This window comes from Myxocyprinus asiaticus, chromosome 13 (assembly GCF_019703515.2).
Source record: "Myxocyprinus asiaticus isolate MX2 ecotype Aquarium Trade chromosome 13, UBuf_Myxa_2, whole genome shotgun sequence".
Classification (NCBI taxonomy): domain Eukaryota; kingdom Metazoa; phylum Chordata; class Actinopteri; order Cypriniformes; family Catostomidae; genus Myxocyprinus; species Myxocyprinus asiaticus.
The window spans coordinates 22,011,560-22,031,717 of record NC_059356.1 but is presented as its reverse complement, the minus strand read 5'-3'; the positions used below and the strand labels follow the sequence as shown (position 1 = coordinate 22,031,717).

At 38.0% G+C, this 20,158-nt stretch overlaps 1 protein-coding gene across 4 annotated transcripts in view; it reads left to right on the top strand.

The window, feature by feature from the left end:
• Window positions 1-20,158, top strand: part of LOC127450905 (epsin-2-like) — a 42,880-nt gene that overhangs the window by 10,394 nt on the left and 12,328 nt on the right. For all 4 annotated transcript variants that reach the window (XM_051715373.1, XM_051715372.1, XM_051715371.1 and 1 more), the window contains exons 3-4: window positions 5,744-5,856; window positions 11,327-11,428. In XM_051715373.1, the coding sequence (XP_051571333.1) occupies window positions 5,744-5,856; window positions 11,327-11,428 (215 nt within the window). The remainder of the gene's footprint in view (window positions 1-5,743; window positions 5,857-11,326; window positions 11,429-20,158) is intronic.

Here is a 20,158-nt window from a genome sequence, read left to right as displayed (position 1 = left end):
TTCCAAACTTTTGGCCGCCAGTGTAGAGTGCAAATTGTATGGACTAGTTTTATCATGCATTTTCTCCTCCTTGGAGCTTCACGAAAGCCACATCAACACTCTAGGAAACTTCTCCTTTTGTGTTCTTTGGAAAAAAGTAAGTCATACAGGCTGGGAACAGCAAAAGGGTGAGTAAATGATGATAGAATGTTGATTCTTGGCTGAACTAACCTTTTTTAAATCACCGGCCATCCTTTATGCTAAAATGCAGCATTATTCATTAGGACCGTATGAGGTCCTCTACCTCCACTGACAAGTTGGTAGCCTGCTGATCTTTTCCATTTGTCCAAAATGTTGCTGTTAACAGCAACGGCTAGAGCTGGACTGGTGCAGTCATAAAAGAGTCAACTTTGGTTAATTCATTCTGAGAGCATTAGGGAGAAACTCTGCACACCTGGAGTTCTGACTGCATGGGGCAAATTCTTTAAGTTGCAGACCAGGAAAAGGCATGTCTGCTGTTACTCGGCAAGAGACACATCCTCTGTTGTGCCTCCCTGCAGCACTGAGTGGCTGAATGTCTGCCCTGGACAGCTGCGTGCCTTCCATGTCCCACCCCTTTTCCTGAGCTTGTTACAGGAAGACAGAATTCCTCAACTCCCAGAGGTCTTTCACTTTGCCCTATGCTTCAAGGATGAAACTGCACATGTCTGTCTTCCTTTATTTGAGCAGAAATTGGCACTCCGAAATGTCATGTAAACAAGAACGCTGATTTCCTTACGCCTTTTAAGGGAAAGCTGTTCAACACACATAGATTTCACTCAGAGTACGTGGCTAAGTGTTGCCATGAAAACTCATAAGCGGCGTTCTGATGGGTGTTTGAAGAGCGTGCATGCGTGGAACAGACTGGTTAACAAACGTCATAGGATGGAGCCCAACAAGTCAACACACCGAAAAGTATTCAACAGTTCATACTATAAACTATACCCATTTATACGCACGAATGTAAAATATTGACTGTCCCAAACTTCTGCAGATATGCGCTTGTACATTGGGGGAATCCCAGAGTTTTATGTAAGTGGGAAACCCCACTACTGTGTTGCAATTCAGCTGCAGGTGCGATAGTAAGTTAAGGAAACAAACACCGCAACTATGGAATATCTGGAAATAAAGCGAGTCAACAGAGTAAAATAGTGAAGTCTTCCTCGGATGCCATGTGTTTTATTTACACAAGCGTTGCGGGAAAATTACGTAGCTGTGAAGAAATTTGCTTACTGAATGAGGCGCATGTATACAGAAGTAAAGAGTATGCCACTGGTAATGCTGTTTTCTCGCAGTAACCCGCTTTTTTGCAATAAACCGCTTTCTGGTGTCCATGTAACCGTAGTCACTGTTTCAAAGGTATAGCCTCAAGATGTAAACAATATGTGTGTTAACACAATTTTTGTGTGAAAAAAAAAATCACATACTAACCTTTTCTGTGTTATGTCCAATTTTACAGCTTCATTACCATGACGACGTAACGCCGTAAACCCTAAAAGGACCATACAAATTACTATTTAAAAAAACTACAGCTCAAACAATACATTAATCCTTCTGTTAAAACTTGTTTTATAAAATTATAAGCTGCACATTGCTGCCTTTTAAACCCTCAGAAAAATTTCCCCATTTACTTCCATGGTACGTGCCTCACTGTAACCTCGGTTTTTGCTTTATTGTCCAATTGCCCATCTTGGCAAGATATTGACCACATTTACTTTCACTTAAGAAAACGGTTTATTCTAGGGTTTTTGCAGAAAGTGGCATTCTGAAACGTTATGTAAATGAGCGCCGTTTTCCTTCCACCGCTTAAGGAATTAAAAGAAAGCGGTTTAACACACCTTGTTTTTTCCTGAAGAATGCAGCTTAATTGTGGCCATTTAATTGGTTTATTGGTTTTGCTTTAAAAATGTAATTCATTTATTGAAACACAAAAAACATAAGACATTTCTAAATTCAAATTGCACTTTAAACTAAACGAATAAAGCGATTAAAATAACGATGTGATCAAAAAATCATATTTTACCACCTCCCCAAATCCAAACATTTACCATCTCCAACATCTCCATTTGCCATCAGGCAAGCATCCATCAACGACAACAGGTGGAAAATTACTAATAGCCTAGGATTAAGAACTAAAGACAGTTATAAATGTAAAGACAATGATAATCAAAATAAATAAGCCTAATAAATTCCCTTGTGTTCCCAAAATAATGCTGCCAAATGTGTGTTCTTATCGAATTTGTGTTTGCATTGCATTACAGTTAATGCTGCCTAAAGAAAATAAAATATAACTCAATTTTAGGTTCAAAGTGCATTACTTTGATTTAATCACTTTCATCTTTGTTTCTTTAATACAAAGAAATATATTACTGAACCTGCAGAGTTGCGTTCACAATGCATGCCAACCACGTGGAAATAAAGCGAACTAAACTCACAGCTGATCGGGATCATTTGCAGCATTCTCACAGATGATATTTTTCTTGCAAACAGTTTTCAGATGAATGAAACGAGACAGGCTTGCGCTGCATGCCTCTGAACAAACAGCGAATCAGACACAAGCATTGACGGCTTTTCTTTTGACTGTTCTGTTTTTTTCTTTCTGGTGTCCTTGTAAACGGACAATGTAATGTAAACACAATCGGGTTTGTTTAAAGTAAATGTAACAAATTGCATTTGTCAATTTCGGATCTATGAATTAGGCCTTGCAGTGTAATTGCAGGCTAATAGACCTGCCACTGTCTATTGATTTTATTTGTAAATATTTATATTATTATTTAACTATGCAGTAGCCTTTTAGTTGCTATTGAATATTTCTGTGGAAACAAAATATTATAAATATAATATAATACTTGGGGTTAAAAGGTTTGTTCAAATAATCAATAGTAGTCAAGCAAGCTCCACTGAATATGGCAAAAACAGTATGGTGAGCTTCGTAGAAATAAGTAGTGCTGAAAAGAGTGTGTAAACCACTGAGTCACTAGCAAAAAAGGAAAAACAGACAATTAAAAGAAAAGCTGAAATGTTAATGAGAGTGTTTTGCATTTCTGTGGAAGTTTCCTGGCATTGTTTCTCCAGAAAGTGTAAATGAACTCTCAGTGAGATGTAATTCACACTTCATCAGGCAAAAAAAAAAAAAAAAAAATTAGCACATGAGTGCTAAACATAAAGATGTAGTTAGTTTGAGAAATAAACAAATGTAGATGACACAAGCTGGTATTGCATAAATGCAGTCTTTATTTTTGACAACATGTAACGAATACCTGAAGTTTAGTTTTGCGTATATGTGAGACCAGAGCTTTAAATACTCCAGAGGTTTTCCATATAAGGTGACTCTGGCTAGTTAGATAAAAACAACATGAGCATCTAAGGATTATTTATAGTGCAATAATGTGTGCATATTAGTGTTCTGCTCATATCAATTGAAATGTGACACTCTTTATTGAAACTGCTGATGGAAATGTCTAGAAAAACCTCACTGGTTTCTAAATTACCACTCCTCATGAAGTCATTTTCAGATGTCAAAACAAGCATTTTTTTCCCTGTCTGCACACCATCTGAACAGTCTCTGTGTTCTTTAAATATTTTGCTATATATCTTTTAACAATTCTTATTTATCTAATTTTAAAATGGCAAGGATATGGTTTTGAGCTTCTCCCTTGGCTTAGTGTTATACATAAAAATGCCCTTATTATTAGTCCCATGCTGATTAAAAGGTCTTTGAGTTGGGAAACTGTCCAGACACATTCACACATGCTTATAACCGGGGAAAGTATGTGAGTAGAAAGTAAAATGACAGCAAAAACAGTGAAATGTCAAGCAGTGTTTTATTTGTAGCAGTGGATGAGATCATCTTGGCTATTAGTTAAATTTGCTTCGAATGTGTTTTTTTTTTTTTTTTTTTTGTAACATAGCAGTTATTTCCTTTTAGCAGGCGCTTAATTTAGCTGTGTTTTTAAACTTATTTAGAAATATGAGGTATGAGACTATGTGGCACTATTAATCGAACACCCATAGAGCAATGAATGCAGTTTACTTTTGTGTGTTGTTAATGTGTCAGCAAATCCATAATCATGAATGAATTCAATCTTGTTGTTCAAGTTAAGGTGCAAAGAAATGTCTTGAACCACGCAGTTTACATGTGAGTCATATTTCCACTTCTGCTCTGTATATGTGGCGTAGTTTGGTCTAGAGGCCCTTGTGATGTCATAAGTGACATCAAAAAGCTCCACGCCCACACCACTTCATTGCTCTTCTCTCCCTTTACTCCTGTTCCCACAGAATCAAGCCCTTTGGTTGTAATTTCTTGTTGGGTTCCTCTGGGTCTGAAGCCCGGGCAATTCTGTTTGGATTTCTCAAGTCACTGTGGGTCTCAGTTCACGTATTTCTAATCTTTATGAATGCAGTGCATCAAGACTAGATCTAATGGCTGTCAGAGTTTTTATGGATCAAAGACGAGCAATCTATTGATTGAGTAAACGTCAGAACCATAACACAAATGTGTACCCCTTATGTCAGGCATCAGACGGGGTGTGCTCATAGTAGTTGCAAATTGCGATTGCTTTGAACATAGCGTTAATTCTGGCCTTTTGTGGCCTGTACTTTACAACGTGCTTGGCTTTCAATGGCCTGTGACTGTTCCATGTGCTCTGAGCTGGCTGGTGATACTGCTGTTTTCTAAACAAATGGCTTTCCTAATCCAGTCAGTGCACGAGGAAGGGCTCCCGTCCATTGATTTAGCATCAAGCTTATAATCAGTGCTAGACTCCTGTTGTGATTTACCCAGCATGCAGTAGGGAGCCCGGCTTCTCCATTCTTGCCTGGCACGTGCATTCTAGGCCCTGTTTACACCTGATTAAGATCCGACTCTTGTCATGTGATCATGAATGCAACAGTCTTGTTCCAGAAGTAAAAATCCTATTTTTTTTCCACTGGGAAAAAAAATCTCATGATTAATAATGAGAACTGATAAACCTTTAAAGACAGATTGACCATGATGTCTGAGTTTTTTTTATTTAATGCTATGTTTCTTCTGAATCCATCAGTCCTCATTGATTTTGCAATACACTTCAAATATTTTGATTCTATACTTATAATCAACAACTTTAAATCAATAGTTTTATATTTTCCCATTGTTTCTAATTCAATTACATTATTTGCAATCCTTTATGGTATTGTAGTTTATTCCCTCTCTAAAGACATTAAGTAAACAGTCTTGTAACGTCATCTTTTTGTCCGATTTTTAAATACTTTTTTGCTTCAAAGTTTGTAATATTTATTTACTTCGGAGCTGGTTGGTTTGGTTCATGGCTTACAACTTTTATGAAGATTTTTATGAAATTTCTCACCAGAGACACATCTTCATACCAGTTGTAAACGGGCCCAACAACAGTTCCCACCTCAGTATCCACGTTTATTTTTTAATGTATTTAAATTACTTCTTGGCCTGCTAATGGCTAACTTAAATTTGCTGATAAGAATAATTCCTTGCATTTAAGCAGCATTATTTGTAGGCCTTACCCTCTTTGTTCTTGTGCTGGTTTAGGGTGTGAGCAATAACCTAGTACCCGATAAGACTTGTTCAGCTGATTGTTCCTCAGCAGTAATTGTAATGTATGCTCATTGCTTCACACAGGATGAGCCCTGCCTTAAGATACCCCAGTCAGGTGTGGTTTTAGTTAAGTTCTTGAATGATAATGTCATTTATATGTGTTTCTGTGTATTTCAGCCACGTCTCCCAATGCATCCTCAGAGTTGGAGCAGGCCAGGCCTCAGACTAGTGGTGAGGAAGAGCTACAGTTGCAGCTGGCTCTTGCCATGAGCCGAGAGGCTGCCGAGCAGGTGGAGTACATCATATCCCACTTTATCACCTCTTGGGGCCGGTTCACACCATGTGAGAATGCATGAAAGTGTGCATTTTAAGGTGAAAGATTGTAAACTGAGTCCGAAATGTTGTACTGCAACGATCTGTTTGATTCGTTTGTTCAGGTAACTGAACCTTTCCCCAAAGAACGCTAAAAATTCAATTCAACATCAGACTCGGTGTGAATAGTTTTGGTGCAATATTTACAATTTATTTAATACTGTATATTTTATATTTTGAAGTCATACATTTTATAGTTAAGTCACAACAAACTTGGTTGTGTGTGTGTGTAATATATATATATATATATATATATAATATATACATACACACACACACACACACACACACATATGTAGTGCAAATTTAAATTAAATCTGTTATATACAGTGCAAGGAAATGTAGTGGAAGAAGAGGTAGGATGTTTTGGATGAATATAAAAAGAATAAACTGTGAATTGCAAATAATTATTGCTCAATGGGGCAGCCTTAACTGTTCATGATATGGATTGCCTGTGCCTGACGGTTCTGGTGCTCAGAGCTCTGTAGCGTCGGCCAGAAGGCAACAGTTCAAAAAGGTAGTGGGCAGGGTGAGTGGGGTCCAGAGTGATTTTTCCAGCCTTTTTCCTCACTCTGAAAGTGTACAGTTCTTGAAGGGAGGGAAGGGGGCAACCAATAATCCCCTCAGCAGTCTGAACTGTCCTTTGTAGTCTTAGTAGCTTTACAAAGTAGCCTTTGTATATTGAAGCGACATCTCAAGGCATCAGCCAGGAAGTTAAAGCTTGGTCACAAATGGGTCTTCCAAATGGACTGTGACCCCAAGTTATGGACCATACCTCAAGTTGTGGCAAAATGGCTTAAGGACAACAAAGTCAAGGTACTGGAGTGGCCATCACAAAGCCCTGACCTCAATCCGATTGAAAATTTTTGGGCAGAACTGAAAAAGCGTGTGCGAGCAAGGAGACCTACAAACCTGACTTGGGTCAGGTTTGTAGTACACTTAGCAGACTTGGGTACACCAGTTCTGTCATGGAGGAATGTGCCAAAATTCCAGCAACTTTTTGTGAGAACTTGTGGAAGGCTACCCAAAACATTTTACCCAAGTTAAACAATTTAAAGGCAGTGCTACCAAATACTAACAAAGTCTATGTAAACTTCTGACCCACTGGGAATGTGATGAAAGCAATAAAAGCTGAAATAAATAATTTATCTCTACTATTATTCTGACATTTCACATGCCTAAAATAGTGATCCTAACTGACCTAAGACAGGGAATGTTTTCTACGATTAAATGTCAGGAATTGTGAAAAACTGAGTTTAAATGTATTTGTCTAAGTTGTATGTAAACTTCTGACTTCGACTGTATATAAATATATATATATATAAAATATATGAGTTACAAAAACAACATAGTACATTTAAAATTGACATACTTAAGTTGACCAAAAAGAGAGACCTATTTTAGGTATTTAGAAATATTTGGATATTTAAAACATTATTTTTCAAGTTTTTAAAAGCCTTAAAACAAAATCATATATGCCTACTTTATTATTTTATTTATATATTTGAAGTTAAATATGTAAAAAAGACTTCTTAAGGTGTATGAAGCACACATATGACAATTTATATGACAATTAATCGTGACTGTGCTTAAAGAGAAAATTAATAATCATAGTCCTAAAACAGACAATCATCATAATTGCAGTTATTTATTTTATAATTAATCATCAGCCAATTTTCATAATTATGACAGCCCTAGCATGAACCATTTTGTACTGTCATAATATGGTTTGGCCAAAGTATTTGCCAATATTTCTGTTTTGCAGATTACACACAAGTTCATTAGTGAAGCTAATGAATTTGTGTGTAATCTGCAAAACAGAAATTTTTCATAAAAAAAAAAAAAAAAAAAAAAAAAATATATATATATATATATATATATATATATATATATATATATATATATATATAGCTTTAATAATAAAATTGTATTGTCTTTTTCAAACCTATATTGGTTTAATATGCAATTCTTCTAGAGCATTAAGGGGGTATTTACACTTGGATACTTCATGCATTTTTATAGCTATCCAGTCATGTAAAGACCAAGTGTAAATGCCCTCTAAGACGGATTAGAGAAGGATAGCAATCCTACCTGACCTCCGGAGGTGGTTTGAGAAGTGTAAATTCATCTGGTTGTTCAAGCCACATGTGCAAACTTTACTCCTCCCAAATGGCGCTGCACCAGCATACGGAAAATGCGGCATGTGGAAAATATCTTAATGAGTATTTGGATAGGGCTCGTGTAAATATTAAATAATAACAAAATAGGCATGTTTTAGGAGAGAGAATTATCTTCATTTATTCATCGGATTCATAGCCTTTTGTGAAGACACAATTTAAGTGCCCAAGTGTAAATGTATTGTGCATAACTAATCAGATAACAATCAGATCAGTAAAAATGCATGAAGTGACTAAGTGTAGATACCTCCTTAATAGGGCTGTGAATCGGAAGGAATTAAACTATTCCAGTTCCGATTCCACTTCCTTAACGGTTCCAGAATGATTCCAGTAATTCTTTTAGTACCTTTTTTTTTTAAATAATTATTTGGAAATGAGAAATGCAATTCTTATTGCATTTACTACCCTCTGCTGTCTGTTACCAAATAATGAGATCATTTCAGATTTCTACAGAGCAGATATAACAAATCAGAAATAAATTTAATACAGTTCTTGTAAAAAGTGTGTTTGCAGACTTTTTAGAGTCATAAATACAAACTAATAATAGGTCCTAACTATATTTTAAATAAATTTAAACCAACAAGAAATGTGACAGCATATTTCATTAAATAATTTATTATTTTATAAAATTCCACTTATTACAACGAAACTCATGTATCTTTAATTATACATTGTCAAATGAACAACCAGTCAGTAACATCACTGCTTGATTTAAAAGAGACACAGGTCATCATTAAATAAACAGTAACAGTTCCAGAGACAGTTTAGACTGTGTCATGTAACCTAAAGTTGTACTTCAGTCTTGTGAGACTTCTTATTTTATTTAGAGTTAAACATTCATAAATTGCACGTCAGTGTGAGATTAATTGTATACTGGATTATAAACGGAAGTGTTGTATGTTTCGCGCTGTAGATTCCAATGAACCGGTTCATTAGAATAATTCTTTCTGAATCGGACTATAACGGAGGCGGTGTATGTTTTGCACTGTCGATTCTAAAGAACTGGCTACTTTGAATAATTTTTTTGAGAATCAGACTGCACCAGAAGCGCATATGTTTTGCGCTGTAGATTCAAAAGAGCCGGCTCGAGACTCGTTTGATCGGGAGTCAAATACACTGGTAGAGCTGTGTTTTTTACGCTGTAGAGTCAGTAGAGGGAAAGCGCTGCTGCAGAAATGTGCTGCTGAAAACACTGTCGGTAAGTATTTTGGGACAGTCTTCCGGCCGCATCGGCGGAAAATTGCACGCAGGAGAACCGTTAACTGAATTGAAAGTCCCGAAGATCACGCACTTCCAGTATTTTGTAAAGAATGAAACGGGTTCTGAACAAGAACTGGTTCTTGGTTCCCAACCCTATTCCTTAAGGGCTTTTGTTTGGAATGAAAGCTGCACGGAAGCTTTAATTGTCATGAATGTGGCTAACCAAATGCAACGTTATTTACTGCTGCCAAATTAACATAGGGACTAGATTACAGCCTATCTTCAGTTGCTCCCACCATCATGCTTTACATAGCTAGTTTCCTTCCTATCGTCTCTGCCCTTTGAAATAGATTCTATGGGGAAACAAAGTGCTGGGTGTGTCTCATACTTTGCTTTCTCAATTGTAATTCTTGGGTTCAGAGTGTAATTGTGTTGCAGATTAATGCATGCCTCAGTAACTGAATTTTGATGCTGAATCATGATTAGTGGTCGACTGATAAGGTTTTTTAATGGCCAATGCTGATATCCAGAGAGCAGGGTGGTCAATAGGCTGATACAATGCCGATATATCACACAATTTAATATAGTATATAACAAACATAAAATTGCTAAAAAAAAAAAAAACTCTTAGCACTATATTTACTCAATTAAAAAAAAATAATAATAATATTGTATTTTAAATGGTAGATAGCAGTTTCTTCAGATTTCTGTTTAGTCATCAAATTTTAATAAATTATTTGCACAAGAAGAAATTGTTAATATACTAGAAAGAAGGAAATAACAGTACACACAGTAGTCCAGCAACCATGGAAGGCATGTCCATGTTAGCAATCGCATTTACTCATTAGCGCTTTTACCTTGGGCTGCATACGAAAACATGGGCAGCTGACTTGCTACCTTGCTGTCTAATCACTTAATGGCTTAACTGACATCTGTTTTGAATGAATGGAACTCTTAAGGAAATTGGTCTCCAAACAGTTTGAAAAGCACCTTATTTTCATCTTACCTCCGTTTACAGCCTCTAGAGGCAGCATTTTCCTGGTTTCGGACACAGCCTTGAAGTTGCACTCATGCGCTCGTGCACATCCATCTCCTGACAGTTTAAATGTCCTGGATCGCCTGCTTGGATTGTCACAGACGGACCGTCATGATTTCTGAATGAGAGGAACTTTTGATCCTGATCCTGATCCTGAAGTTTTGATTCTGGGTGATAGAATACGTGCTTCAGAGGAAGATATTAGATGAGCACTCGATGGGAAGAAAACACTGGATTTTCTTGAGGTTCTTGAATGACATCATTTTAAACAAGATTTCTGCATATTTGCAGATGGTATATAATAAAAGTTTTATTGATATTTGCCTTTTATCATTATAAAAGTTACAGGGAACTGTTGAGGAGACTGTTAGAATACGTGCTTCAGAGGAAGATTTATGAGCGTTCCACAGGGCTGGATCTGCTCAAGTTGTGCGAGTTTGGTTTATTACATCTGTTTAAATGAGATATGCACATATTTGCAGATGGTATATGATATTAGTTTTATTGATATTTGCTTTTTCATCATTAGACAAGACAGTTAAAAGTTACAGGGAACTGTCGAGGAGAAAGAGAGGGAGAATGAAACAGGCGAGCACTTTAACATTGAGCTCAAACGCATCTGCCATGGCTCTGATATGCGGACCGTTTAAATGACACTGTGTTGCACACCGGGCTATTGTAGTAACACGATGGCATGTAACAACAAAACTAATTGGTCATTTACATGTCTCAGCCACTTCACATGCAAGCAGGAGATTTTCGGCGTCCTCAAGAAAAACGTGAAAATTTATTGGCCGATGATTAAAAAAGTCAGAATATCGGCCGATTTGTCGACCACTAATCATGATGAATCACAACAGTGCAGTCGTGATGATCTGCAGTCAGGATTAAGAGCGAGAGATTCACGCTGTGATTCAGCAGATGTCACGCATTCCATAATGTTCAATAACATACATTTTTTTGGTGTTTGTGTAGGAGGAGAGGATGCGCCGTGGGGATGACCTACGGCTCCAGATGGCTCTGGAAGAAAGCCGCAAAGACTCCAACGTAGGGAAAGTGGCCAAGAAGAAGAAAGAGGTAGGCTTAGTCTGCCTAGACTCGTAGAGCTTGATAACTCATCAGTAGACTACACAGAATCTGTGCCTTCAGAAAGCTCTGCAGAGTTCAAACACCCATCATTCACAGTGTTCCATATATTCTCTCTCAGGTTGTGTAAAATCTGATAATTTTAGCTAGCAATAATAGCTAAGTTCAATGTTTCCCAAACTGGGGTGGTGACAATGAGGGTATGCAAACAAAATTCTGAGAATCTTTTAATTTCATCCAAGTCATAAAATAACATCCAAACAGAGTTCATGTGTTTCTCATTGGCAAAAAAAATATTTTGTGCTCCCTAGTGTAGAAACATAAAAATGGTTGTCTCGTAAAGGTCAGATAAATAGCATTAAATCAAATAACCCTTTCTTTTGCGGTTAAATAATTGCATTCACTCGTGCATCGTCATGCTGGCAAGTATCGCCAACACACTGCACTTTTCAGTCGTTCATGATTTTTTCCATGACTCCTAAATGCATTAGGGAGTTCTTATTCTGAAAGTATAATAAGATCATGAGTTTTGGTGTCAGATATCACACTATATTTTCCACATTCACTTGCAGTCATTTTCACTCACATTTGCTTGTCCTTTTTTTTTTTTTTTCATTGTTGCTCGATTTATTTATTTCTGTCAGCAAATGAGATCAAACTTGCTGACAGTTTCAAATGTACATAAAAAAATACCTTGATGAGCTGGCCACACAATTGCGCAGTCTAAAACAATCTGGGCCCTCCTCAGCCCTTTATCAATATGTATAGGATTGATTTTATTCATAATGTTTAATATAAGAGAAGTGTTTTACAAAGTAAATTGTCTTGTCTAATCAGCCAATCTTGTGGCAGCAGTGCAGTGCATAAAATCATGCCGATACAGGTCAACAGAGAATGGCCAGAATGGTTCGTACTGACAAAGTCTACGGTAACTCAGATAACCGCACTGTACAATTTTGGTGAGAAGAATAGCATCTCAGAATGCTATTCTGAGATGTGGGTTGGCGTTGTTTGGCGGCACGATGGGGAGCTACACAATATTAGGCAGGTGGTTTTAATGTTGTGGCTGATTGGTGTGTATATATACAGTGTATATACTTGAGGTGTATGTATGTATGTATGTATGTATATACATACATACATACACGCATACACACACAAGTCAGAAGTTTACATACACCTTAGCCAAATACATTTAAACTCAGTTTTTCACAATTCCTGACATTTAATCATAGAAAACATTCCCTGTCTTAGGTCAGTTAGGATCACTACTTTATTTTAAGATTGTGAAATGTCAGAATAATAGTAGAGAGAATTATTTATTTCAGCTTTTATTTCTTTCATCACATTCCCAGTGGGTCAGACGTTTACATACACTTTGTTAATATTTGGTAGATTTGGTAGCTTTAAATTGTTTAACTTGGGTCAAATGTTTTGGGTAGCCTTCCACAAAGCTTCTCACAATAAGTTGTTGGAATTTTGGCCCATTTCTCCAGACAGAAATGGTGTAACTAAGTCAGGTTTGTAGGCCTCCTTGCTCGCACACACGTTTTCAGTTCTGCCCACAAATTTTTTATCGGATTGAGGTCAGGGCTTTATGATGGCCACTCCAATACCTTGGCTTTGTTGTCCTTAAGCCATTTTGCCACAACTTTGGAGGTATGCTTGGGGTCATTGTCCATTTGGAAGACCCATTTGTGACCAAGCTTTAACTTCCTGGCTGATGTCTTGAGATGTTGCTTCAATGTATCCACATAATTTTCCTTCCTCATAATGCCATCTATTTTGTGAAGTGCACCTGTCCCTCCTGCAGCAAAGCACCCCCACAACATGATGCTGCCACCCCCATGCTTCGCAGTTGGGATGGTGTTCTTCAGCTTGCAAGCCTCACCCTTTTTCCTCCAAACATAACGATGGTCATTATGGCCAAACAGTTCAATTTTTGTTTCGTAAGACCAGAGGAAATTTCTTGAAAAAGTAAGATCTTTGTCCCCACGTGCACTTGCAAACTGTAGTCTGGCTTTTTTATGGCGGTTTTGGAGCATTGCCTTCTTCCTTGCTGAGCAGTTAATATAGGACTTGTTTTACTGTGGATATAGATACTTGTCTACCTGTTTCCTCCAGCATCTTCACAAGGTCCTTTGCTGTTGTTCTGGGATTGATTTGCACTTTTTGGACCAAACTGCGTTCATCTCTAGGAAACAGAATGCGTCTCCTTCCTGAGCGGTATGATGGCCGCATGGTCCCATGGTGTTTATACTTGCGTACTATTGTTTGTACAGATGAATGTGGTACCTTCAGGCGTTTAGAAGTTGCTCCCAAGGATGAACCAGACTTGTGGAGGTCCACAACCTGGAGGTCTTGGCTGATTTCTTTTGATTTTCCCATGATATCAAGTAAAAAGGCACGGAGTTTGAAGGTAGGCCTTAAAATACATCCACAGGTACACCTCCAATTGACTCCAATTAGCAACTAATTGGCAGCAATCAGAAGCTAATTGGCTATTTGTCTAAAGGCTTGACATAATTTTCTGGAATTTTCCAAGCTGCTTAAAGGCACAGTTAACTTAGTGTATGTAAACTTCTGACCCACTGGAATTGTGATATTGTCAATTAAAAGTGAAACAATCTGTCTGTAAACAATTGTTGGAAAAATTACTTGTGTCATGTACAAAGTAGATGTCCTAAACGATTTGCCAAAACTATAGTTTGCTAATATGAAATCTGTGGAGTTTTAATGACTTCAGCCTAAGTGTATGTAAACTTCTGACTTCAACTGTGTGTATATATATATATACACTATATTGCCAAAAGTATTCGCTCACCCATCCAAATAATTGAATTCAGGTGTTTCAATCACTTCCATGGCCACAGGTGTATAAAATGAAGCACCTAGGCATGCAGACTGCTTCTACAAACATTTGTGAAAGAATGGGCCGCTCTCAGGAGCTCAGTGAATTCCAGCGTGGTACTGTGATAGGATGCCACCTGTGCAACAAGTCCAGTCGTGAAATTTCTAAATATTCCACAGTCAACTGTCAGTGGTATTATAACAAAGTGGAAGCGATTGGGAATTACAGCAACTCAGCCACGAAGTGGTAGGCCACGTAAAATGACAGAGCGGGGTCAGCGGATGCTGAGGCGCATAGTGCGCAGAGGTCGCCAACTTTCTGCAGAGTCAATCGCTACAGACCTCCAAAGTTCATGTGGCCTTCAGATTAGCTCAAGAACAGTGCGTAGAGAGCTTCATGGAATGGGTTTCCATGGCCGAGCAGCTGCATCCAAGCCATACATCACCAAGTGCAATGCAAAGCGTCGGATGCAGTGGTGTAAAGCATGCCGCCACTGGACTCTAGAGCAGTGGAGACGCGTTCTCTGGAGTGACGAATCACGCTTCTCCATCTGGCAATCTGATGGACGAGTCTGGGTTTGGCGGTTGCCAGGAGAACGGTACATGTCTGACTGCATTGTGCCAACTGTGAAGTTTGGTGGAGGGGGATTATGGTGTGGGGTTGTTTTTCAGGAGCTGGGCTTGGCCCCTTAGTTCCAGTGAAAGGAACTCTGAATGCTTCAGCATACCAAGAGATTTTGGACAATTCCATGCTCCCAACTTTGTGGGAACAGTTTGGGGATGGTCCCTTCCTGTTCCAACATGACTGCGCACCAGTGCACAAAGCAAGGTCCATAAAGACATGGATGAGCGAGTTTGGTGTGGAAGAACTTGACTGGCCTGCACAGAGTCCTTACCTCAACCCGATAGAGCACCTTTGGGATGAATTAGAGCGAAGACTGCGAGCCAGGCCTTCTCGTCCAACATCAGTGTCTGACCTCACAAATGCGCTTCTGGAAGAATGGTCAAAAATTCCCATAAACACACTCCTAAACCTTGTGGAAAGCCTTCCCAGAAGAGTTGAAGCTGTTATAGCTGCAAAGGGTGAGCCGACGTCATATTAAACCCTATGGATTAAGAATGGGATGTCACTTAAGTTCATATGCGTCTAAAGGCAGATGAGCGAATACTTTTGGCAATATAGTGTGTGTATATATATATATATATATACACACACACACACACACACACACACACACACAGGGGTACGCGACAGGATGTTTAATGTGTGGAGGGGTATGCCACTGTAAAAAGTTTGGGAACCACTGTCTGAGTTTAACACATTTTTGCAAATTTCAATTAACTCTATAAACAGAATTACACTGATTGTCCCCCACAGTTAGTGAGGAAAATGTGAATCAATTAAAGTCATAGATTCCATGTGGGAATCTATGCACTAAGAGTAAAGAACAACTAATGCTATCCAGGAAGCAAATACTGTTTGGCATTTTTCTCCCTGTATCTAAGTTAGGTCGCTGTACAAATGTCAGACTCATGTGGGCAATTCAACATTCAATGGAAAAATAAAGTTTTAAGCAAAGAAACAAAATCACTTGATTTAGGTCTGTATTTTACTGTATTATAGTGAAATAATGAAGTTTTTGTGAAATTGCATTGTTTATCCAGTTCTTATGAGGGGTGCACCATTTGTAAAATAACATTTATAAACTGCCATATTTTATGGTTGCAAAAGAGGGGTCTAAGGACTCTTTATTTTGACTATGTTAACAATTATAATTTTCCAGAAAGACAAGGATATCTCTGAGAAATACTTTGCTTGCTTTGTCATAACAGCACTTTTTCTTGAAATAAGAGCCACATTTATGAGGTTGCTGCATTTCAGTGCCATGTCATGTCCGCAACGTTTTAGAGGTTAAGTTTATATCACTCAAACTATATTTATTCAAATAAGATACTTTCTGTACAAAGCAAACTTATGTCAAGGTTAAATATGATTAAATAAATGGTCTCCCTGCTTTACTTACAACACCCATAAAAATGTGTTACGGTCGTGACAGTTAAGCTCATATTAAATCAAATCATATGTATATCAACGAGAGAATAAAAAATCCACAGCTTGTTCTTTTCACCATGATTCTTATAGATCACAGACTATTGCTTTGATCTGTAATGCATTTCAAGCTTTCTGCATCTATAGCCATCATTTGAAAAGGGATTATTTTGACAGACTTTGCGATTTGATTTGTAACATGTTAAACATTATCTAATATTGGCGCTGCCCAGCGTGTGCCGCACACCTGCTAGAGTGCGCTGCTTACTCACGCAGCGCTGACTGAAGCGATGAATGCAGACTATATTTTTTTTTTAAAAATTGGCAGTTTAGTAATGTGCAAGACCATATGCCAATTTCAGTCTTATTTAAATCCATTAAGCAGCCTTGATGGATATCATACCGATGTCTCAGAGGTCAATGTCTGCAGGTTTCAAAGTGTTTTAGATGGTTTCTCCATCATGTAAGTGCTGCTTTCACAACTTTCAGATCTCAGGGCTTGAAATTCTGCATGGGATTGCACATCATTTTAATAATTCCCGCAAGTTCCACGTTCATAGTGCAGGAAATTCCCGTACACTTTTATTCATTTTACAGTGCAGCTGCAAATTATAAAAACCAGTTGATACAGATGAACAAATCAAATCAATAAACTTGTATCAAACTGAAATTCCAGAAGATGCGCGAGTACGTCCGCTTTATCTCTCCCTTTCTCTCTCTCCATCATTAGTCATAATGCAGTACATTTGACAAGAAAGGCAGAAATAGCAAAAATGCTTTGTGTACCAGCTGCATGATGAAGAGAGACAAACACGTGTTACATCCAGTGTTCCATTCAGGGTCGGAAAGTAACTACATTTAAAATATGGGGGCAGAAAATGCCCCACGCAAAGAGTTCCTGTTGTTTTATTAATAACATCTGATATAATTCCAAATACATACATTGTGATCTTCATTGGAATTTTCGCTGAAATTTATTTGTTTTTCGTGCCTTCAATTGTGCAGATGTTGCAGAGTCAGTGGCAGATGCTCACGCCATAAACGCGCACAGATGGGCACTCCACTTCTCACACTCCGCATCAGTGTGTTGTGCTCACACGCTAAATTACGTGACCGTTTGGACCATTTATTCAAAATAAACTGTCCTAGTGAGTAACACTGTCACTTCTTATGTTATATCCTACTTCCCTGCCCATATGCTCATCTCACGTATCTGTCTGTTTGAAAAGCCGGGAGGGAGGGATGTTAGGCTATATATTTATTAAGTTAATCAGGTCTGAGAGAACACACAATAGGCTATAATGTGACCAAATGCTACAGTGTAGTTAATAGCCTAATAATATTAACAAAAATGATATCTGGATAAATGCCTTGTTGTGAAAAAAAACAAAAAAAAAAACATTATTAAATGATACAATAATAATTTTACATTAACCACTTTTAATGTATGAATTACAGTGCATCCAGAAAGTATTCACAGCGCGCTTCACTTTTTCCACATTTTATGTTACAGCCTTATTCCAAAATTGATTAAATTCATTATTTTCCTCAAAATTCTACAAACAATACCCCATAATGACAACGTGAAAGAAGTTTGTTTGAAATCTTTGCAAATTTATTAAAAATAAAAAACGAAAAAAATAATCGCATGTACATAAGTATTCACAGCCTTTGCTCAATACTTTGTTGAAGCACCTTTGGCACCAATTACAGCCTCAAGTCTTTTTGAGTATGATGCTACAAGCTTGGCACACCTATTTTTGGGCAGTTTCTCCCATTCTTCTTTGCAGGACTTCTCAAGCTCCATCAGGTTGGATGGGGAGCGTTGGTGCACAGCCATTTTCAGATCTCTCCAGAGATGTTCAATCGGGTTCAAGTCTGGGCTCTGGCTGGGCCACTCAAGGACATTCACAGAGTTGTCCCATAGCCACTCCTTTGTTATCTTGGCTGTGTGCTTAGGGTCGTTGTCCTGTTGGAAGATGAACCTTCGCCCCAGTCTGAGGTCCAGAGCACTCTGGATCAGGTTTTCATCAAGGATGTCTCTGTACATTGCTGCATTCATCTTTCCCTCGATCCTGACTAGTCTCCCATTTCCTGCCGCTGAAAAACATCCCCACAGCATGATGCTGCCACCACCATGCTTCAATGTAGGGATGGTATTGGCCAGGTGATGAGCAGTGCCTGGTTTCCTCCAGGCATGACGCTTGCCATTCAGGCCAAAGAGTTCAATCTTTGTTTCTCATGGTCTGAGAGTCCTTCAGGTGCCTTTTGGCAAACTCCAGGCGGGCTGTCATGTGCCTTTTACTGAGGAGTGGCTTCTGTCTGGCCACTCTACCATACAGGCCTGATTGGTGGAGTGCTGCAGAGATGGTTGTTCTTCTGGAAGGTTCTCCTCTCTCCACAGAGAAACGCTGGAGCTCTGTCAGAGTGACCATCGGGTTCTTGGTCACCTCCCTGACTAAGGCCCTTCTCCCCCGATCGCTCAGTTTGGCTGGGCAGCCAGCTCTAGGAAGAGTCCTGGTGGTTCCAAACTTCTTCCATTTACGGATGATGGAGGCCACTGTGCTCATTGGGACCTTCAATGCTGCAGAAATTTTTCTGTACCCTTTCCCAGATCTGTGCCTCGATACAATCCTGTCTCGGAGGTCTACAGGCAATTCCTTGGACTTCATGGCTTGGTTTGTGCTCTGACATGCACTGTTAACTGTGGGACCTTATATAGACAGGTGTGTGCCTTTCCAAATCATGTCCAATCAACTGAATTTACCACAGGTGGACTCCAATCAAGTTGTAGAAACATCTCAAGGATGATCAGTGGAAACAGGATGCACCTGAGCTCAGTTTTGAGTGTCATGGCAAAGGCTGTGAATACTTATGTACATGTGATTTTTTTTTATTTTTTTCCAGTTTTTTATTTTTAATAAATTTGCAAAGATTTCAAACAAACTTCTTTCACATTGTCATTATGGGGTATTGTTTGTAGAATTTTGAGGAAAATAATGAATTTAATCCATTTTGGAATAAGGCTGTAACATAACAAAATGTGGAAAAAGTGAAGTGCTGTGAATACTTTCCGGATGCACTGTATATTTCTGAATAATTTTCATTTTGAAATGTTTATTTTTACATTGTTTTATTCAATTGGCATGGAGTTGTTAAGTGTTTTTTTTAAGCTCCTCATTCCAAATCTAGAGAAATGCGGTCATATCCTCTGTGTCAGTGCATTAGTTTTGAAGGCTATGTTAATTTAATAGCCAAAGTATTTGGAAATATGTGAATGAGGCAAAATGCAATGTACAGATCATGCAATTTTGTAACTGAAATGTTCAATTTTTCAAATTGAATTAATTGTTTAAATGATAACATAAAAGGATGGCAGGGTCATTTTATAAGGTTAGAATAAAAAATAAAAATAAATAAATAAATGCCCTTGTAAAGTGAAAAATGCCCCTGAAAATCAAATATTACCCCTTAATGGAAAAGTTAATTTCTGACCTATACAGGAATTTAGAAAAGTAACCCCCCGTGAGATTTAGGTGAGTTTGTGTTAAAATTTCGGACAATTTAGTGTTACAAGTTTTATTCCCACAAACTCTTGTCCATTTTTGTCACATCCATAACTCAAGTCATTTCCCAATTTAAAGTGTAAAAAAAAAAAAAAAACATTTCTAAAAGTTTTCTAAAACTTCCTGAAAACTTTTCTGATATCTGCAGGGGTCTATGATGATCATATAAATGGTTTGATAATACTGGCAATGAGTACTTTATATATGAAGTTATATTTCATGTTTTCAATGCAAATGTCCTGCTCAATGCAGGAA